Source organism: Phacochoerus africanus, chromosome 3, assembly GCF_016906955.1.
Source record: "Phacochoerus africanus isolate WHEZ1 chromosome 3, ROS_Pafr_v1, whole genome shotgun sequence".
Lineage (NCBI taxonomy): Eukaryota > Metazoa > Chordata > Mammalia > Artiodactyla > Suidae > Phacochoerus > Phacochoerus africanus.
The window spans coordinates 10,918,296-10,940,998 of NC_062546.1; the positions used below are offsets into that span (position 1 = coordinate 10,918,296).

Here is a 22,703-nt window from a genome sequence, read left to right on the forward strand (position 1 = left end):
TTCCTGTGGGTTGCAGGGTTTCTTGGTTTTTTGTTTTTCTTTTCAGGGCTGCACTTTGGGCATATGGAAGTTCCCAGGCTAGGGGTCAAATTGGAACTGCAGCTGCTGGCCTACACCACAACCATCGGAGCCATGTCTGCAACCTACACCACAGCTCACTGCAATGCTGGATCCTTAACCCACTGAGCAAGGAAAGGGATCGAACCCACATCCTCATGGATACTCGTGGGGTTCATGACCACTGAGCCACAGCAGGAACTCTGAGTTGCAGTTTTTAAAGTGTTTGAAATCCATTATACTATAGTGTCTTTAATATAGTGACTCATATTACAATTTACCTGAAATGCCTAGTTTGTGCCTGCTGCCCCGGCATAATTAACTTAATAACAAAGCCATTGACTCTCACATGTGTCCAGATTTGAATTATATTCAGTCTTAGTCTTAGTCACTTTCTTTTTACAACAAAGTACAATATGAGTAAGTATGCTTAGTAGCCAAAAAAGCACTTTAGCATTTTTTAAAAAATAAGAATGAATTTGTATTTTTTATATTGTTGAAAAAAAATTTTGGTTTTTTTTGGGGGGTGGGGGAGCTGTGCCCACAGATATGAATGTTCCTGGGTCAAGGAATAAACCTGGGCCATAGCAGCGACAACACTGGATCCTTAACCTGCTGTGCCACAAGAGAACTCCAAAAAGATTTTTTATCTTTATCTAATGCTGTAAATGACTTTGCTCTCTCTGCGGATTTTAACTACACACACACACACACACACACACACACACACTCATTTTCTGCTTTTTAGGGCCATACCCACAGCATATGGAAGTTTCCAGGCTCAGGGTCGAATTGGAACTGCAGCTGCCGGCCTACACCACAGCCACAGCAACGCAGGATCCAAGCCACATCTGCGACCTACAACCACAGCTCACAGTAACACCAGATCCTTAACTCACTGAGTGAGGTCAGGGATTGAGCCCGCGTCCTCATGGATACTAGTCGTTTTCATTTCAGCTGAACAATGATGGGAACTCCCGTGAACTAGAAAAAAAATATTTTCTACTGCACGGAGAACTCTCCAAGAGAGAGCTTTTAAAATAGGGAAACACCAAATAGAGCTTGTAAATAAAATACAAACCTTCATTTCATACTAATTGATACACAGTCATTGTTATAAAGTAACTGGATAAACACATTGGCTTTTAAAATATTATCCATCTAAATCTTATTTTTAGGGAAGAACTTGATAGACTACTACACACTAAGGGCTTTTAAAGTATTACCAAATCTAGCTTTAATTGCCTTTCTATTTACTTTGTAATAGCTCACCAGACACCCACTCAGTTGCGGCACTTCAGTAGCGTGTAATATAGTGAGAGGCACAACTGATTTGTGCTGGCTTTACGGGTAATCAGCCACCACCAAGTGATGCGCTGTCATAAATAACGTCGACTTGCCACATCTTCTAAGGTGCTCTCTAGTCTGTTGGAAGCTTAGCCGCCAAAGTCACTGACACAACTCTTAAAGCTTCGCCACCCACAATTAAACCTTTCATCACTCTAAAAGACGGGAAAATCAGAGTAAACAGTAACTCCTTACAGCTAACCATGAATTCGAGCACCTTAAGGCACACACAGGCCCCCAGAACAGGGGGCTGGCTTTCCTTTCTACTTTCTATGACGTCTATCTTTCCTCAGAATGCAATGTCGTTCTTTACACAGACTGGACACTTGGAAGCAGCAGGGATTCAGGATGCACACAACACGGGGGTCACGTTTGGGGATGAAAGGGCTATTTTAGTTCCACACCATTATTTCATGGATCCCGAAGCCAAGATGGGCGTCAGGCACTAAATGCAACACAACCTGCACCAGTGGGGACGCAAGGGCTCTGTGTACATGATGCTCAGCTTTAACTCGGCGGCCTCTCAGTCTGCTTTTACACTGGGCTGAGTTGTCATCCGGCACATGGGCTGGCAGAGGAATTAATGCAGAGCTCCACAGAGTCAGTGACAAGGTGACTAATTTGGGATTAGACATGGCTCAGGAAGAGGGCATGTTTCACCTCAGGCCTGTTTTTACATTGTTCCATCTAAGTTGAACCCAACCCATACAGGCAGTACCTATACATAGGATGGTAGTAAAAGGAAAATTAAGTGAATCTGAGTTTTGGAAGATTAACTGTCACTTTACAAACAACTTTTGTCTTGTTTCAAATAAACTTAATGTAAGCGATAATTCTGGGTGGGTATCGTGTTATCAGAATTTCACTCTATTTTATTTATTTTTAGCACCGCACCCATGGCACATGGAGGTTCCCAGGCTAGAGGGTCCAATCGGAGCTATAGCTGCCGACCTACGCCACAGCTCACAGCAACGCCAGATCCTTAACCAAGCGAGGCCAGGGATTGAACCCGCAACCTCATGGTTCCTAGTTGGATTATTTTCCGCTGTGCCACAAAGGGAACGCCCAGAATTTCACTTTAAATACTATCTTCCAGTCCATAACCATATGCTCATAGGTAGTTGCAGTAAATGTGCATACAATTTGGTGCTTGTCTTTTAAAAATTAAGTTCAGAAAGTCAGCACCTTGTTACAACTTAGCAGTTTCTCCCTACCCATTTCCTAGAATGGGCGCTTGGTAAATATTTGTCAGGTGACTTTTCATACATTTGCAAGCAAGAAAGTAGCCTTTATACAAGTCTATCTTTATTTGTAAAAAATAATATACAACTAAAGCTAATTTGATTTTTAAAATCAAAGTTCATTTAGTGATAATGTACATTTTATAATAAAATTGTAGTAAAATACTGACATTTGATAGTTTAAACAAAGTATCATTCATGTAAAAATCATGTCGCATGTAAAATTTAATTAGAAAATCCATAGTTCACAAAAGTACATATATTTTGTTGATAGCTCATGAGGACATTATCATAAATTTACTTAAGATACAGAACAAAATTCACAGTTAGCCTGACATTTAGTAATAAAATTTTATGCTGAATCCACTGATATTTTGTTAATAAGGTACACTTGAAATTAATTCAGACTACCAACGAACCGACATTTTATTGTATAACCAAGACTGATTGGTTTTACAATATGGCTAAGTAATCAATTATTTCACCAATAATTTAAATGAGCGATCCAGTTGAAAAGACTGTTGACGTATACCCTTAGCGAGATAATTAAAATAAAAAGCACTAGCAGCTTTGATTTCCATTTTCATGAATACATAGAAGACAATCTGTATTTTACAGTTAAAAGTTGTACAAAAAGTCAAGCCCTGAAATATTTCTTCCCCTAAGAGAAAAGTACTGATGTTAAAATTCTTAAAAAAAAAAAAAAAAAGAAAGAAAAAAAAAGAGCGAGAAAGAGATAGAGGTAGTATGTGAAAAAGTATTTTTTACTTAAAATGTTGAACCCCTGCACCGCTTATAAATGAGATTTAACCTTCTACATAATAACATGTCATTCGAGAGTCAAATTCATAAAACTCACAGAATGTTAAACCTGGAATGCCATTAAAAAAAAAAAGTGGTTATATAAGTGGAAGAATTTCAATGAATTCAACAAAAAGTACACTGTATTACATAATGTCGTGCAGTTAATAGTTTAGTGATAATATATTTAGTGGTAATGTGAACAAAATACATTGAAGTATTCTGAGTCAAGTGATCTTCATTTAAGCAAGATCTTACTTCATATATTTTTACCACGTTGAGAAAATATCCTTCAAAACGGAGTCATTTGATTCTTCATTGTTTTAATAGCACACAATTGTTATAAGGTATCCATTCTAGCCCTACCATAAAATTAATCAATAAATAATTCTGCAAGAAATATCCATAAGCCACAGGAACTCACGTGGTTCACACTATTCTTCGTCTCTATATACAAGCAAACTGTAGTGCCTGTGGCCCTCAGACAACGAAACCAGGCAAGGAATGAAAGTTAGCAGCCTTACTCTTATCTTGTTCTAAGTGGATGCACTGGAAAGGAATAAATAGCCTCACAAAATTAATTGAGATATACTCTACCTGTCAAAGGTGAATACTACATAATTTTCATAAAGTGTAGGCAGTGTTCCTAGAAATCCCATTAAGGAAAACCCAAATTTTTCATATAAAAAGTGCACAAGGTTGTCCTGTGTGTAAAATCTCTTAATTTGGGTGCATTTTTTAAACAAAAATAATTGACACTACTCAAGTACATTAAGAGTATACAAGCAGACCAACGAAACACACAAACAACAAAAGGAATGGTTTCCAACGAGATTCGGAATGAGAACAAGAAGTGAAGGGAGAGAGCCTCCCGTATCACCAGAGTGGATGGAACTGCCTCTGACGCTGTAACCTACACCTACACCCGAATGGAATGAGATGATACAGACAAGAGCTACGGGAGGGACAAAGGCGGGTCTGAACATCTGTTGGCGTTTCTTACTTCAGGAACATAGCTTCCATGCTTTATAATGAGGGAAGCAACTCCTAAAATCAGTCCATTGGTTTGATTTCTTAGAAATTAGGGAAAAAAGCAGTGGAAAATATTACTTGCTAAAATTAGCAACAGAGGAACAACACTGAAAAAAAATCAAGATAAAACACAGGGAACATAGGAGCTGAGGTCCCCAAAGTACCAAAGATAGACTTCTTCACATTAGAATTTTAAAACATACAGTTAAGGGGAAAATTATCCAGGCTCTGCACAGCAAGTTAAATATGTAACCACTTCCAACAGAAATGGTCTCGTCCCCGCGCTCGGTTCTGGGAATGTGCTCTAACATCCAGTGCTCTGTAGACAAGACAGCAAAAGCACGTCATTTCATTAGCAAAGGCCCCCTTTAGACTTAAATTCACCTCTGACCCACTGGTTTATATTAATTATCAAACTACTATTTTAATAACATGTGAAGCTTGCACTATTATTTTTTTCATGCCTATCCCAGATCACTGGTTCAGAGGTATATATGTTAGACTAGCCAAATTTACAAGTCTCCACGGCATCTTCATTCAGAAAACACTCAAACAATGGTTTCATAGTGTTATGATCGTTCCATCTTCTTCTAACAGTTTTTGATCCGGAGCACGCGTTTCAAATTCGGTATTTGTGCCACTTGCTACGGGTGCTAAGCTGACTTCGTTAGAAGGAATAAAACCGTTCTGTCCAGACTCAAAACTGAGTTCTATTTGCGTTAAGGATTCCAGGCTCTCGGTGTTACGAACAGCCTTAGGGATCTGCTGCGGCACTCCGCTGTCTTCAATGATGATGTCATCTTCATCGCTGTCTTCATCCTCGGGCTCAAAGCTCTGCTCGACCTGCTGAGGATAGCCAAGGAGGCTGTTATCAGTAGACTGGCCGGAGCTGCCAGAAGTTCGACTGTTCCTAATGACATTATTCCTCTGGTTCGCGGGTCTCACTGTGATGATGAGGTTGCGGCTGTTTGCGATCATCATGTCTGTGACTTGATCAAGACTCTTCCCTGAAACTTCGATGCCATTAACTTCTAAAACCTCATCGTTAACAGCTAATAGTCCTGTGCTTTGAGCCAGACCTCCTGGGACAAGTCTGGATATAAAGATCCCTGGGACCTTCTCTAAGCCATGCGGTGTCACCCTGACACTGGAGCCATCCCGGATGTAGAATCCTAGAGGTTTCTCAGTGCCGTATTTATAAAGGCGGACCCTACGATGCGTTTCTGGAAGAATATCCACATCGATAATAGAAGACACAGGTCGGAAGTCCTGGGGCATACTAATGACTATATGTGGCTTTTTTCTATGGTTGTCAGGACGCAACACATTGGTTAAAACATTCTTCTTCTTTATTAGTGTGTCTGTACCAAAGGCACTGTAGTCCGCTTCTTCTGTTTAAAAATAAAATAGAATAATTACAAAAATGCTGTTAAAACACTCATTCATCTTCAGTGGAATCTGTACAGAAAGGGTAACTCAAAAACATATTTGGTACATAAACAAACTTAAATATTAGCTTATTCTAATCAGATCAAAATGCAGTGCAGTAGGAGTTCCTGCTGTGGCGCAGTGGGTTAAGAATCAGACTGCAGAGACTCTAGTCATTGCAGAGGCATGGGTTCAATCCCTGGCCCAGTGCAATGGGTTAAAGGACCTGGCATTGCTGCAGCTACGGCTGGGATTCAATCCCTGGCCTGGGACCTTCTATGTGCTGCAGCTGTAGGTGCAGCCATTTAAAAAAAAAAAAAAAAAAAAAGGAGTGCAGTAGTAAGATATGCTATACCAGAAAAAAAACACTAGGTGGCCCTCTCAAGTATCATTATAAAAATCTTTACCAAAAGTTGAAGTTTGATAAAGCTCAACAGTTTCAGCACCATGGAATATGGCAAATGACATGCTGAGGAGCCTCACATTTTGAAACACCACCTAAAACAAATTATTTATACAGTATTTTCCCTATGTTTGTTTAAAAACCTCTGATTTGCACGTTTATTACATTCGACTCAAGGACATGAAACTGGGCACTTCTGAAGCTTAAATACCTATAATAGAGGCTGGGCAGACAGCGTACAGGCAGACCTCTTTTTATTGTGCTTTTCCGATAATTGTGGCTTTTACAAATTGAAGGTTTGTGGCAACCCTGCACTGAACAAGTCTACTGGCACCATTTTTCCGATAGCATTGAGCATTTGCTCAATGTCTCTGGGTTACATTTTGTTAATTCTAGCAAAATTTCAAACTTTTAAAATTATTATACCTGTTATGATGCTCTTTGACCAGTGACCTTTGATCTCACTATTGCAAAAAGATTACAACTTGCTGAAGGCTCAGGTGATGGATAACATTTTTAGCAAAAAAAATTTTTTTAAAATAATAATGTACTTTTTTTAAGACAAAATGCACATATTTGCATTATAATCTGCACAAAAATTCATGTAACTTGCTTTATCATGATATTTGCTTTATTGCGGTGATCTGGAGCCGAACCCACAATATATCTGAAGTCTGCTTATAATTAGACAAAGCAGATAATACTCATGAAATGATAATGCCATTAAATGAATGCATATCAAACACAGAGATTTTGGTCTTCTGCAGATACACTCTCCCTCAGTTTTCTGGAGCAGTTCTTAATCTTTTGTTTTTCCAATCTTGAAAGAGGCTGAGGTGTTACAATTTTTAACTTTTTTCTTCACTATGTGAAAAACATTAAAATGCAATGATATTTTGTTTCAGTGGCGGGTCAAAGACAACAGTGAGGGCTGAGGACTCTCAGCAGAGCAGAGCCCCTGTTTTAGCTAAAGGCACAGCCGCTCCTTGCTCCAGGCAGCTTTGCTTCGTGGACTACAGGAATCTGTGTGGCCATTTCAATTGGTAAGAGAGTCTCGGGCTTTCCCCCCCCCCCCCCCGGTAAAAAATTCTTCCCACTTTTAAATGCTGACACCTAATTAAGTAACAACAAAAACCTGTTTGAGGAAAATAATGCCTGGGGGTTGAATTCATTCTCCAAGCCAGCAACTTATAATCTTGATGTAAACAAGGCAAAAGCAGGGCACCTAAAACCAGGTCTTCTTAAATTGCTCTGCTGGAGGCAGCCAGTCTAAAACAGCATCTCTCATCAGAGAATGAGAGGAGACGGAATCAACAGGAGGCACAAAATGTGAAATCACGGTTCAAAAATAACTGGAGTGGTGATAAACTAAGAAGTCAGAACCTCCAAGGATAAAAAATATTTAATAAAAGAGACGAAATGCCCCCCGCCCCTCAAGAACTTGTTTAAATTCGAGTCTCGGCCACCGCTGCGGACAGACAGCAGCAACATCGCTGGACCGCGGCTGCAGGGCTTCCTGCGACATCCTCTTGTCCCCGGATGCTCAGGGCCCCCTCTGGGGATAAGTATTACTACCTTTACTTTATAGAGCAGGAAACTAAGGGTACGAAATAAGTTACAGATGAAAGTCTGGACCCCGGTGTTCTCACTAGGCCAAGACCTTGGGCCGTCAACGCCCGTGGCGAATGTTAGGGGGTGTCTGCCGTGTGTCAGAGGACAGAGAACTTGAGGATTCCTTTCTCATGCTGCTGGAACACTCTTCAAAAGCTGGTTTCAGATAAATGTACAAGACCAGTAATTATTTATTTTTTGGCATACCCCCCCCACTCGTGGATAATTTTTATTCATTTATGAAGAAAACATGTTTACTGTATTCTTACAAAGACAGGAACTTTCTAATTTGGCTTGGGAAAGAAATCCACTGACAAAGGAACCTTTTGGGCAAAATGTTGCCAAAGATCTATCGACAACAGCCTTCTACTGAATGTGTTTATTCAAAATTATATATTTTTGTTTTACAATCAATGAAGAAAGCCCACACACTTTTTCTAAGGGACATTCCAGACCATCTCATACAAACGGAGAACAAAACTAAGTTGCCTACATACCTATTCCTGGGAAACCTGACCAAAAAGCCCCCCAAATCTGCATAATTTGGCATCGCATCCAAACCCTGTTTGAATGCTCTCTACTAAGTTCTCAAAAGCAATATGCCCCAGTACAAAGGCACCTTTGTTCCCCCATCTAGCTAATCAGTTTCCAGCCACTGGGAAAAGAAATATTTTGGCAGAAAGCCAGGGTGCAGGGTGTTGGCTTAAAGTGTAAAGGTGAGTATCTACAGGGGATGGGGCTGACATCTCACCCGAGCGTGTCTGTCCAAGTACGAGGCGCAGAATGAGACGCAAAGCTGGTAGCCCGGCTCACGGCAGCCTTCCGCGGTATAACCCCAGGCTTATGCACCAGTATGTGACACGGGCTTGTAGAGCGAGACCTCCCGTATCCACGCCTGACCATCTGAGCCAGCCGACGCAGGCGAGGATCTCTACCTGGAATGCCCCTGACGGCCACAGTGGACGTCTCACTTCCTATTTACTCACAGAGGAGGGAGCCCTGCAGGCCCTCCTTCTGAGCCTCCTACTCTTTAAACGTTAATTCCAAAACCTCTGGTTATCTCATTCCTCAGCTCAGATACAGAAGAGAAAAGCCTACAGTGAGTAAAAAGCAAACCTGAAAACAAATGAAACAAAGCTTTATATAAGTCCCATCAGCATCCCTGCACAGTAACAAAACAGTACCAGTTCACGGGAGAGGCATCAAGAAAGTTCAAGACTATGACCCATTTCAAGTTCAATAGGAAGGCAGGGAGGAATGAAATAGTTTTTGAAATTGTTCTGAGGGGTAGACAACCCTCTCCTGTAACAATCTGTAAAGCAAATAATTTAGGTATTGAAGGTCATACGGTCTCTGTTGCCAAAGCAGCCATAGGCAGTACAGAAAGGAGCGAGCATGCTGTGTTCCACGGAAACTTTATTTACAAAACGGAGTTCCTGTCATGGTGCAGCAGCGGAAACGAATCCAACTAGTAACCATGAGGTTGTGGGTTCAGTCCCTGACCTCGCTCAGTGGGTTAAGGATCCGGCGTTGCTGTGAGCTGTGGTGTAGTCGCAGATGATGCTCGGGTCTGGCTTTGGTAGTGGCTGTGCCGTAAGCTGGCGGCTACAGCTCCAATTCGATCCCTAGCCTGGGAACCTCCATGTGCCGCGGGTGCAGCCCTAAAAAGCAAAACAACAACAAACACCCAGCAAGCCTGAGTTTGCCAACCCTTGTTCTCATCCAAAATGGTTAAATGAGATAGAAATGGCAATTTTATTTATTTTTTGTCTTTCTGTCCTTTCTAGGGCTTCCCCCCATGGCATATTGAGGTTCCCAGGCTAGGAATTGAATTGGAGCCACAGCTGCCGGCCTACACCACAGCCACAGCAACGCGGGATCCGAGCCGCATCTGCGACCTATACCACAGCTCACGGCAACGCCGGATCCTTAACCCACTGAGCAAAGCCAGGGATGGAACCTGCAACCTCATGGTTCCTAGTCGGATTCGTTTCTGCTGCGCCACGATGGGAACTCCTAGAAATGGCAATTTTAAAAGGATTCAACATCACTTAAAACAATATTCAAGTTCTGCAGATTCCTTCACTTCCTAATATAAGAAAAACCAATTGCCAGATATTTAAGAAGCACCCATACTATGCGGCCAGGCGCTGAGATCTAAAACAGCTAAGGTTCTTGCTTTCATGGTGCTTACAGACTAAAAGAGATGCCAATTAACAATGAATTTGAAACAATTAAGTTATTACACAGGTGCCAAGAGCTGTGAAGTATCCTGGGCTGAGGGAGTATGTCAGTGGAACCCAGCCGGGTCTGCAGGCTAAGGCAAGGCTTCCCCAGGGAAGTGAGGCTTATGCTGAAACTGGAAAAGAAACCAATCAGGCAGAGGGGAGGAGAACTTCCAGGAGCCACAGATACAGACCCTGGAGGGAAGGGGAAGGGACCACAGGGTGGGAGTGGAGAGGGGAGGCGTGTGAGCCACGCCAGGACAGCCAGGGCCCTGAGACGAACAGGGCCTCCAGGGAAGTGGGGAGGGTTGTGGACTTCAGCCTCAGGGCAAAGGGAAGAAAACCAAAGATTTGGTTTTTCTATAAAGCTCACTCTGGCTGAAACTAAAGGGACCCGAGGGGGAAGGGGAAGCTGCTGCAGTAATTTAGGATGGTACCTGGCCTGGAGCAGAGGCAGCAGAGAAGGAATTAGGTTTCAAAGATAACTGGAACACAGGTGTAATACGCTTGGCAAATGATTGAAAACCAGGTATGTGTCAAAGGTGACACAAAGGTTTCTGTCACAAGCAACTGACACCATATTTTGAGATGTTACTCCAAAATTTCCTGTTTTTTTCTTCTTTTGGCCACGCCTGCAGCATGCAGAGGTTCCTGTGCCAAGGATCAAATCCACACCAGAGCAATAACCCAAACCATAGCAGTGACAGCGACTGGGTCCTTAACCCACTGAGCCAATAGGGAACTCTCACAATTTCTTCTTCTTTTTTTTTTGTCTTTTCTAGGGCTGCTCCCTCGGCATATGGAGGTTCCCAGGCTAGCAGTCTAATCAGAGCTGTAGCCACTGGCCTACGCTAGAGCCACAGCAACTCAGGATCTGAGCCATGGCTGCGACCTACACCACTGCAACACCGGATCCTTAACCCACTGAGAAAGGCCAGGGATTGAACTTCATGGTTCCCAGCTGGATTCATTAACCACTGCGCCACCATGGGAACTCCACAATTTCTTTTTATTTAATTTTTAAAAATTTTCTGGGGCCATACCTTTTGTTAAACTTAAAAAAAAAAAAACAAAACAACTATTTAAATGTGTATGTCCCTTAGACCATTTCTAAATTAAACCCTGAACCCTGACTCACTAAAATACAGCCTCAAAATACATCTCCCAAATAACATCCACTGCACAGTAAAGTTCTAAGAGATGATTTAAGTAGCTGCCCAGTTATAGGTGTCTGGGCCACAAGGCCCTATCCTAAGGGAGATAAGATTTAAAGCAAGGCCTTTCTGGTGTTTCCAACATACTCCTTTGAATAAACCTAAGACACATATATTTGTCTGATAGCGTACAAAAATGGACAGTGACACAGTGAGAAGTCATGGCATAGATATTCTGATCAGATCTGCGAAGAGTCCATGCGTATCAATGGGCCTCAGACTTGGCTGATCATCCTGTCGGGCTGGGAAGCTTTTAAAAAATACACATTTCCCTGACTATATTCCACCCTGCACGAATGACTTGAGGTTTGTTTTTTGTTTTTTTTTTCTTTTTCTTTAATTAAAGATACAGCCTTTAAATATCTTCTAAAATTGTCACAAAATAATAACCTGAACAACAAAAGAAGGAAAATTCCAGTTTGTACCTTCTCTTCTTCCTTCAAATAAAGGAGGAGACTAAACAGCAACAGGGGACAGGAGCTGGCAGAGGACCTGGGAATCCTCTCTGAAAATAACTTTTAAGATAGCAGGTTTTATGTTTTGTTTTTGCTTCCACGATAACAACCCTGGAAATAAGAGTCTGAGGTTTTTCCTCTAACAGTCAATTATTGTAAAACATAAAACTTTTCAAGATACGCAACAACACTACTGTCAAGTTCATGCCTTCAATCGTGAGCTGTCACTTGAAAAGAACTTTATTTGGTAGAGTGTACCAGATTTTAAAGGGTCAACAGGGTTTTAAAATTGTAAATGTTTTTCAAATTTGTCTTTTAAAAAAATCACCTCGTGCCATATTAACTTCAATTGCTGCTCTGCTGAGTCCTAAATTGGAGGCAACAGGCTGAGAAAACAGAAAATGTGTTATAATTAAGCAGTAAAATGTAACTATACATAATGTCATGTTTTATATTCATTTCCTGAACTTAATGTTCATTAAAGTTTACATAAAATCAGCTTTCTATTTAAGCGTCTGTTGAGCTTTGTTTAAATGAGAAGAAGTAACACCAAGAACTCAGGGCATTATGTAACTCTGTGGGACAGACAAGAAACACACTGACTCTACTTCCATAAGGTCATTCCAGGTCTCAGATGATAATCTGGTAGAGGTGGGAGGGTGAGGGGTCCGAGCGGGAGGGGGGTGGTCAGAAGAGGCCCCACTGAGAAAGTTATCTGAGCTGAGATCCGAGGGATGAGGAGGTAGGCATGGAATGAGCTGCAGGAAAAGCCTTCTTTACGGAGGAACAGTAAGTGCAGAAGCACAGAGACAGTAACAGGCTCACTGAATCTGAGGGACAGAAAGGAAACCAGTGCAGTTGCTGAAATATGAGAGTGGGAGAATGAAGGAGGGGAGGCAGCGGAGGAAGGATTTCATTCTTCTTTTTTGGTCTTTTTGCTTTTTCTAGGGCCGCTCCTGCGGCACATGGAGGTTCCCAAGCTAGGGGTCGAATCGGAGCTGTAGCTGCCAGCCTACACCAGAGCCAAGACGCGGGGTTCGAGCCACGTCTGCAACCCACACAGCTCAAAGCAACCCTGGATCCCCGACCCACTCATCAAGGGCAGGGATCGAACCCGCAACTTCATGGTTCCTAGTCGGATTCGTTAACCACTGTGCCACGATGGGAACTCCAAGGATTTCATTCTTAATGCAGTGGAAGCCACTGGAGGGTTTTAAGCAGGAGTGAATCAACTGACTTCCATTTTGTGCTTAAGCCATATTTGTATTCAATATATATTTCTTTTTTGGCAGCCCGAGGGCATATGGAGTTCCTGGGTCAAGGACCAGATCCGGCTGCGGCTGTGGCAACACCAGATCCTGTAACCCTCTGTGCCAGGCCGAGGACTGAACCTGTGTCCTCATGCTGCTGAGATGCCGCCAATTCTGTGGCACCACAGCAGGAACTCCTTAAATTTATATTTCTAAAAACAAAAATTTTCTGTTGAATGGACCATCTATTTCTAAATCAAATTCTGAGGGTTATTAATTGTATTGGACATTTATGTCTACAGTGTAAAGAACAGGAGATGAGCAGCCTTAAGAGATGTTAGGATTAATCCTATGATCATGGAAGTGTTACAGTTCCTGTAAGGAAAACATGTGCTGGTATAATCCAGCACCTGCAATCTTTCTAACAAAGGGGATAATTCAACAAATTTGTCAGATGGCAGTAATTTAAAAATAGCCATTCTACATGTAATATCCATTTCAAACAGCAACTGACTTTGTAATGAAAATTACAACTGCTAAAAAGAAAGGCCTACTCTTCAATAATAATGATTTAAATTATTCTGCTTAAAAGGACAAGTTCTACTCAAATATTCTGTCCTTCTCTACTGCTGCTCTTCCTTCTCCAACATTCTACACAGAGCTTTCTAAGAACTATCCCTGGTCTCCATCAAAAATTTCAACTATCACTGTTGTGCAGACTTTCTTTCTACTCTCTGATTAGCCTTTGGATTTCCACCCTAAGCTGCAGTCCACCATCTCTGATTTCCTACCAGCCAGATAAGCTTTTTTTGTCCGAAAACCAAACAAACTTTCTTTCCAACTCAGTCTCTCTTCCAAATTGTGCCTGTTTTATGGCACCGTCCCTGCGATCGGTCGGGCTCAAACCAGAAAGCTCTTTCCTGTTGGTCTCCTCAACTCTCCATCACCCGCAAAGCACAGTGACTCAAAACCTTCCCTTTATCTTCCTCACCTGGCCTCCTGCCGGGGCAGCTTCCCGGGTCTCTCAGCGGCCTGCTCTTTGCTCTCTCGTCTAAGACTGCTGCTCATCCCGAATGGCCAAATGAATCTTCCTGAAGTAACACCCTAACTGAACCACGCCCATTACACATCTAGGAAATCCATCTCAGGGGTCTTTGGGAAAATGAATTTGTGTGTTTGCAGGTATTTTGTAAACAGTGCAGAGATACGGATAAAAGTTACCCTACCCCTTGGAGGTATATTTTGTTGGTGGAATTCAGTTCCTCCAACCCAGAAAAGCAAAGATGACAATCAGTGGAATTTCTAAGCCCTGGGAGTGGTCCAATGCTTATCTTCTTCACCTTCAAGGGTAATTCCTACCCATTCTCTCACACAGCTTTTAGGGTTGGTTTACAAACACAGACTTTAATTATCCCACCAATACTGGGCTTGCCACTCTCCAACCTTCTTCCCAACCTTCATTTACCAAAGACAAAGAAGTAAACAGCACACACCATTTATTTACACACGTGTGCAGACAGACACACAAACACAGAAGAGTTCATAAAGTTAAAAAAAAGGAAGTTTTAGGACTCAAAATACATTGTTACACATGTTATTTTGCACACTAACACCAATCTTTACATTCCTCCAAAATAATGACTTGCTCTCTAATTTTCCAGATAACTAACTGTTACTTCTGTGAAAAATATTGTAAAAAGAAAGGCCTATGCCATGCCAGGACACTGCCTATAGCTCATTTAAACTTCCAGTAATCCTATGAGATAGTATGTTCATTCTATAAAGACATTAAGGCCCAGAGGGATACACGACTTTCCCTCCGGTACCTATTAAACAGTAAATACAGTATTTCAAAATTAGTTGCCATCAAAAAAGAAAATTTCTCTGACTCAAAATCATACGCTCAACCACATCTTTTTTTTTTTTTTTTTTGCATTTTAGGGCCACACCCCCAGCATATGGAGTTTCCCAGGCCAGGGACCGAATCAGAGCTACAGCTGGCAGCCTACACCACAGCAAGGAAGGATCCGAGCTGCATCTTTGACCTACACCACAGCTCACAGCAACACCAGATCCTTAACCCAGTGAGCGAGGCCAGGGATCGAACCCGCAAGCTCATGGTTCCTAGTTGGATTCGTTTCCGCTGTGCCACAACGGGAAGTCCTCAATCAGGTCTTTCTGAATGGATAAAATTCCATTCAATAAAGTAAAGATTTAATAAACTCCTAATTTCCATTTTTTTAAAAAAATCAAAGAGGTTATAAAGTACTTAAAACCACAAACTTTCAAAAGTACACTTAGTGAAAAGTCTAAAGATGTTAATCACACCAGTAACAGCTCAGCTGTCTCAGCCCACTTGTTAGCTAATGTGGTAAGAGAAGAGTCATACAGAAGGTCGACTCATTTAAGTTTGTCGTAAACTCTGAGTATCCTTATCAATGAGGAAAACCAGCAACTTCTATTTCTAAAACAATTTTTCTAAACAGAGGTACTTACCCTTTTTTTGTATAAAAATCCTAAGCAGTGGGTTGGCCGTTGAAACAGCTTTGTGGTAATTATCATCATTATTTATGGGCAGCAAATCTCCATGGATGTCTGCATAGCCTACTAAAACATCAACGTTGGGAATCTTATGAACGTGCTGCAGTAATCCATAAAACTCCTCAAACTTGCCAGGTTTTGATCTTTCCAGGGAAAACCGACGAAATTCAGCTCCAAACTATAAATATAATAAACATATTAATTAAAAAAAGTTAACAGGACCAACCTTAAAAATGCATCATAGAAAAATCCATAGGCAAATATCTCCCTTAATAAAGAAGACAGTTCCAATGACACATCTGTCGGAAACCTCGTTATCTGGAGAGAAACCAACACAAGGCAGGCACAGGAATGTGCCTTCTCATGGCTGCCATCTCCGAAGGGCATTCCCTTCAAGAGACGCAGGCTCATCTGAATCCCCAGGGTACCCGGGTCTCACTGGGGACTGTCCTGCAGAGTGACTCAGCTCAAACAAACCCTGTCTGCAGCCCAGATCCTGACAGCAGTTCCTCGTCACTCAGACCGTGGGGTAACAAAGATGTGCCCAAGTCTTTATTTTGACTGTTGGCAAAAAGCACCTAAGTTTCCTCCCTATAAAAGGAATAACAATGTCACAGGAAGTGGCAAGAATTAACAGCCACAGGTACAAAAAGGACTTTGAGCGTCTTGGCATTAAGGTATGACACAAATGGAGGACTATTATATCAGAAATAGGCCTAGAGATAAAAAGGATATTCCCCATGCTAATGTTCAAAAAAAGCAGCTTTATTTGTATATTAAATATATGTCCTACAAGTATCCAATTAATGCAAGAGGTGTTTATGTGCTTGGCACAGTCCTGGGCCCTAGAGAAAGCAAGGCTCGGGCCTGCACCAGAGCTCACCAATTAGTGCATCAAGAGAATAATTAGACGAGTGGTTTGAAGGGATCACACAAACAGGGAGGATGACACTTCCTTCAGGCCCAATGCTTACCTTCGCAATTCCCATTCTCAGGTCTGCTTCCCTACTCTACAATGACACCTCTGCTCTCCAAATGCCAAACTATTTAAGTAGTCCTTATTCAACATGAAGGACTGGCTTCCTCCAGTCCGTAATACACAGGATCTGTGACTTCCTAGGGGAGTAGCCTGGCGTTGCCTTGAACATGAAAACCAAAGAAAGGTTAATCAGCCTTCCTCAAAAAGTGTCGCGGTCACACACGTTTGGGAAATGCTACATAACTATAATCATGCTCTCAAGAATCACTGTGGAGATCAGCTATTAAAAACTCTGTGAAGTCCTGTGGTTGATTAAAACAAAAAACAACAAAAACTTTTCCCCCCTTTTCAGCCACACTTGAGGCACATAGAAGTTTCCCAGCCAGAGATGACATCTCAACCACAACTGCGACATATGCCACAGCTGTGGCAACACCAGGCTCTTAACCCTCTGCACGAGGCTGGGGATTGAATCAGCACTGCTGCATATAATGCTGGATCCTTAACCCGCAATGCCACAGCGGGAACTCCCAAAACAAAAAAATTTTTAAACAAATGTTTGCCAAATGTGTTTGACCACTGAACTTGTTTTTCCTCTTAATATCTATTATTGGCAAGAAACACTAATGTACACTAAGACAGCCTTCAGCAGAGTCTCTAGCAGAATAATTTGCTCAGGTTACAATGTGTCAATTCATCTCCCAAGGACCCCATGGGATCTCTGGATTCAGTGCTGTTGCTACATCTATGAAGTTCATCTGCTTTGCTTACCCCAACACTACCCACTAGTTTTAAATTAAAATAAAACTTACTAAAACCGCCTCTTACTTCTAATAAATTAAAAGTTTCCAAAACACATTCCTGAAACATAAACACTAACATTTGTCAAGAAAATAAGGTGACTCATACTTAAAGCTCTCAAAAAGTTTAGTCACACCTTCACGTTTCAAAGTAAATAACAACTTGGGAACACCCTTGATATCAGTTTGTCTTATGATGTTATCCAAAGTCATAGTTTCTCCTCCATTTTCTTCATTCTGGTATCACAATATCCTAGTGCTTTCTGATTCACCCCAGGGTTTATTACTTCCTCTGGTGAATGGGAGTAAGTTCTATTAACTGAACATTTTAGGGCTTCAGTGTTTTTGCTGAAGCTTTTGGATAAAAATTCTTTGCTCAACATTTTTTTCTCTTGCTTAAACGTTATGATAAAAACAATGGAAAATTGTATGGCTTCACAATAAATGTGCCCTTCTGCAATGTTAGCAGAAAAAAAAAGAGAGAAATTGTTATGCTTCTTGCAGCAAAACAAAAGGTCTAAGAGAACTTTTTACTACATGAAGAAAATACTAAAATAAAGACCCAATCAACAATAATTCACTATGTGAACCATTTACATTTTTCAGCCCTGTGTAGCTTGTCCTAGCCACCTAGAATGTGTGTGGACATCCATCTCCCGGCATCTTTTGGTATGTTCTAGAAATGCAAACAATTTTAAGATTCTGTTTGCCCACAAATAATAATTAGGAAATGTACAGACCAAAGACTATTCCAAGTCTTTAATAACCCAAGGTTATTAAAGGACACCACCTTGATTATTGATTAAGAGCTTTTCCAACTCTGGAGAAACAGGATGATACATCAGTTACCAAAGAAAAGTCACATGGTAATTGGCATGGCAACTTAACTATAGTTATATTTGTATTATCCATTACTTGTGCTACTTTCCCTTTCCATGAGCAAAGATAATAAAGTTGATACTGTTTTCTGTGCAGAAGAAAAAGATCCTGAAAGGTGATCTGGACATCACCTAGTTGTGCTTACAAGCTCCTGGAGAACAACTTTGTAAAAAGTTGTGATATCACTAAGGTAGTGAAAAAGGAAGTATTGTTTCACACATCTGTCCAAATATTTTTTAAAGGGCAAAGATGCCAGGTGTTTTATTTAATCCATTAAAAATAAATGCATATTTAAAACACAAGGTGTCAAGACACACTAAAAACAGCACTGTGCCTATTTATCAATAGCTGGAACTCGAGTGGGACCTCACTTCATGAGATGCAGGTTCTCAGAATGCCTTAATTCTATTTAAGAGACATGATTCACTAGAATGACAAGTAAAATACATAGTATGGGAAAAAAATCACAGATCAGTTGACAGAAGAGAAGGGCAGTAAGCCTGAAATTCCAGTCCCCAAGAGCTCAAGGTTTCCGAGTCCCAGAGATAAATTACTACTTGACTGTATTTATCAGTGCACCTAGAAGCCTTACTCATTTTTTTCCAATGATAAAAAATTAAAGACTTGCTACCACGATTAGGACCGCAAACTGAATTTCAAGATTATGCAATAACATAAGTGTTTTTCTTTTCTTAACCTCAACTCCCACAAACCCAAACTAGATTTAAAACAGAAATGCCATGAAAAGGTTCAAGCTCTGGGCACGGAACCACTACCACCACTACACTGCTAGAGGGAAAGCTCTATATATTTTGAGTTATTCTTAACTTAGTTCAAGCATGTTACTTCAATTTGCTATGGCAGTTCCATGGAGGACACTGGAAAGTGTATTCCTTAAACTGCCATAATTACATTTATATTCTTATTAAGCAGAACAGTTTCTGAAACTAGTGCCTATTCTGATACAGGAGTTAGGCTGAAAATTACATTTTAAAATAAAGTTAATAATAAGTGTAGGAGTTCCCGTCGTGGCGCAGTGGTTAACGAATCCGACTAGGAACCATGAGGTTGCGGGTTCGGTCCCTGCCCTTGCTCAGTGGGTTAAGGATCTGGCGTTGCCGTGAGCTGTGGTATAGGTCGCAGACGCGGCTCGGATCCGACTTTGCTATGGCTCTGGTGTAGGCCAGTGGCTACAGCTCCGATTGGACCCCCTAGCCTGGGAACCTCCATATGCCACGGGAGCGGCCCAAAGAAATAGCAAAAAGACAAAAAAAAAAAAGTGTAGATATTCTTAGCGCAATGATCTCAGTTACAGCAATTTACAGAACTTTACTTATCAACTCTGGATAATAGAAACCATTCTATCCACAGGCTCCTTACTCTACTACTGCACTGAAAATCACCCCTTGATTTTGCATTCTCCTCCTGTAATCTTACATTCAATGATATTTCATTATTTTTTAAGTTGATACGGTTTTACTTTTCTCCTCTTCCTTCATGTGTTTTGATCTTCCCAATGCCACACATTGCCCGGCCCCTTTTCTTTTTTGCAGTCTCTGAAGCCTAAACCTTATCCTTAAAAAGGCTTTAAGATTTTGTCATAAAAAGCAGAGCTTGTCGAAGTCATAACCTTTCTGAGCTCCTCATGTTCTTGGAGAATCAGACTAGATTATCTAAGTCCCTTTTGGCTCTTCGATTCATGTTTGGGGGTGGGGCGGGGGATCATCTTCAAATTCCAGCTCAAAACTCCCCTTGGAAAGCATTCCCTTACTAATCTCATACGCTATCCTGCTCAGGGAGCCTTGCAGTTTAGGAATTCCGTGGCTACCGAGGTAATTATCAGCAGACTGACATACCATTGGTCCAGAGTGAAAACACTTGACGTGAAAAGGTAGCATGATGGAATGAAAAGAGCACCCAGATTCAAACTGTAAAGGGCTAACGAAAGTAGAGATTGTGTTAATTTTATAGATTAAATGCATGCCAAAGTTAGAGCTAGAAAAATCCCTAGCAGGAGGGGCAAAGCTAACTTTAGAAGGGCTCTTAAGTTCCCTGGGCTCTCTCACCACTACTCGATGCACCCTTGAGCCACAGAAAGAGGTAACATTTTGTGACCATGGGTGTTCTAAATACCCTTTACTCACAGGCCAGGAGATAGAATTCCTCCAAATGTTTCGTACCACGCTACGCTCAAACGTCTCCCACCCTCGGGTAGACCTCGGCCCTTGCTCCCATCCTAGAACAGGAACGATTTTTATGGAAGGAGACTGGTCTTTTTCCTACCTGGGGCAGGGGCAGATACGATGCCCCCACCCTCGCCCCTTTCTCAGCAAGTTTATTACCCACTTTCTTCTACCTACAAAACCCACCACTGCGTCCCCCACCCTCTCAAACCCCCGGGCAGCTCCTAAGGCCGGCCCTGGCCAGCCCCTGGCCTCCCTCAGGCCCCAGTCGGTCCCCTTCATCCCCACAAGGCCCCGGCCCCAGTCCCCATCTAGCTGGCCGCTCCACCCAGCCCGGGCCCCGCGCACCTTGCTCTTCACCTCCATGGTCCCTAGGCAGCCGCTGCCCGCCCCGTGCCGGTGGCTGCGGTTCATCCTGAGGCAGGGTCCCTCAGCGGCCTCCTCCAGCGGGGCCGCCCCTGGAAGCGCAGGGAGCTAGTGCGCGGCGGGTGGAATCGCGACGCGGCTGCGGCCCGGGCGCCTCCTCACAGGCACCTGCAGTGGGGCGGCCGCAGCTCGGGTTTCTGCGCAGAGCTCCGCTCGACTGGATCCTCACGCGGCGGAACCAAGGGTCGGACTGGCGGCGCTGCAGGCGGGGACGCGACTCCCTCCCTCCCGGCCTCCGCGGCGGCGGAGACGCTGAGGAGGAGGAGGAGGCGGAGCAGAGGAGACAGGCGCCGCAGCCTCGCTCCCGGCCGCCTCCCCCGCGAGCCCGCGCGCGCGCGCACTCGAGCCGGGCAAAAGCCGCGGCTCGTGCGCGCGCTCACCTGCAGCCTCCGTAGACGCCTTGGTCGCTCGCGCTCCGCCCACACCCAATGGGAAGCGCGCACCTGCGCCCTCAGCGCCAACCAATTGATACACGCCTCGCGAAGCGCATGGGCGGGCCGCCTTCTCGAAAATCCCGCCTACCGCCGTACAATTGGTCCCGCGTTGCGAGGGAGGGGCGGGATCACCTGAAGCCTTGGGCCTCCTCTCTCGACCAAGCAGGAGAGCTGGAAAGCGCATGCGCGCGCTCCGGAGTTTCCGCCCCGGGACCACTGGCCGGAAGCGCGAGCGCACCTGGAGACGAGCTAGGGAGGGTTGGCCGTTTGCGCACGCGCAGGCGCGCGCCGCGTTGCCTTGCACCCGGCTGGAGCTCGCGCCCGGGTGATTGCGGAGGCGCTGTGGGGGTGATAGGTTTGTGTTGTCCCTTCCCTTCCACTTTGGGATGCTGCAGCCTGCAACAATGCCCCTCCAGCACCCATATACGTCGTTTAGGCTTCTGGCTGCAGCTCTGATTGCAAAATTCAAGTTTCTCGCCTCTGCAACAGTTACTGGGCAAGAATCTCAGGGGCTCTCCTGACTTAGTTTTGTTAGTAAAGACTCTTCAGTCCGTCAGATCCCAAGGGGTTGAGTGGGCACTAGAACGGAGGGCTGAGGCCATGGATGGCTTCTCGAAGGTCCGGCAGAGAGTACTTCTAGATCAGCCTTCCAGGGCGTTCCTTTTTGTTTTTTTTTTTTTAATCTCTGAAGTTTCCCTCTCCCTCTGGCCGTTTCTGGGCTATTCGCTTTGTGCACCAATGACTGGATTGTGTTCGTTGTCTCCCCACCCGGCAGATAATAAATGACTGAATCCGTCTCTCTAAATGCCCCAGAACTGGCTTTCTCCTCACAGGAACCCTGTTCAGCACTGGCCCTGCTAGGGCGGTGAGGAGGAGACCCCCAAGGCCCCCACCCACCTGCAGAGGGGCTCCCAACGGCACTGCTGCTCATCAAAATCATTGGAACCCTCCGTCAGCTGGACCTGGGCCTGCGGTTGGGGTTTCTAACCTGAACCAGCCAGGAAGAGCTGGTTAGGGTGCTTGATTCCACCCGAGTCCCCAGGGCCTTCCTCCTCTATCTACTGCCTCAAATCCCTCTTAACACTTTGCACCCCTCCTTCCCAGCACTTGTGTCAGGTTCCAGTTTCCCGAGTGTTTTGCAAGTAATCTGCCTCTGCCCCAGAATGAGCGCTCGGAGAAGGCAGGGATCACATCTGCTTTGCTCCCTCTGGAGCAGTAGCGCCTGCCTGACATAGCAGGTACTCGGATACGTCTCTGCAGGAGGCTGCCTCCGAGGAGGGTGGTTTCTCCCTATGAACTTTGCCCCGCCTTGGTTCAGAGGGAAGAAGCCCACCGTTCCCCCCAGGGGTTCAGTTCACCAAATGTTCCAGGAGGAAGTTAAGGTTTTTCTGGCTATT

General features: G+C 43.4%; 1 protein-coding gene across 1 annotated transcript; it reads right to left on the reverse strand.

Moving 5' to 3' along the window:
• Window positions 1–2,687: 2,687 nt before the first annotated feature.
• On the reverse strand, window positions 2,688–21,211 carry PARD6B (par-6 family cell polarity regulator beta). The gene is made up of 3 exons (XM_047770873.1): window positions 20,795–21,211; window positions 15,561–15,783; window positions 2,688–5,869 (listed from the first exon to the last, which is right to left on the reverse strand). Exons 1-3 carry the CDS (start codon window positions 20,858–20,860, stop codon window positions 5,040–5,042), a joined length of 1,119 nt encoding a protein of 372 aa, XP_047626829.1. The 5' UTR covers window positions 20,861–21,211; the 3' UTR covers window positions 2,688–5,039.
• Window positions 21,212–22,703: the final 1,492 nt, after the last annotated feature.

Bases quoted from the DNA above. Each gene is read 5' to 3' on its own strand.
- PARD6B (XM_047770873.1), bottom strand. From the start codon at position 20,860: ATGAACCGCAGCCACCGGCACGGGGCGGGCAGCGGCTGCCTAGGGACC. The intron at 15,784-20,794 runs GTGCGCGGGGCC...TTATATTTATAG, and splicing joins CCATGGAGGTGAAGAGCAAG to TTTGGAGCTGAATTTCGTCG. The intron at 5,870-15,560 runs GTAAGTACCTCT...ATTTTTAAACAG, and splicing joins GATTTTTATACAAAAAAAGG to AAGAAGCGGACTACAGTGCC.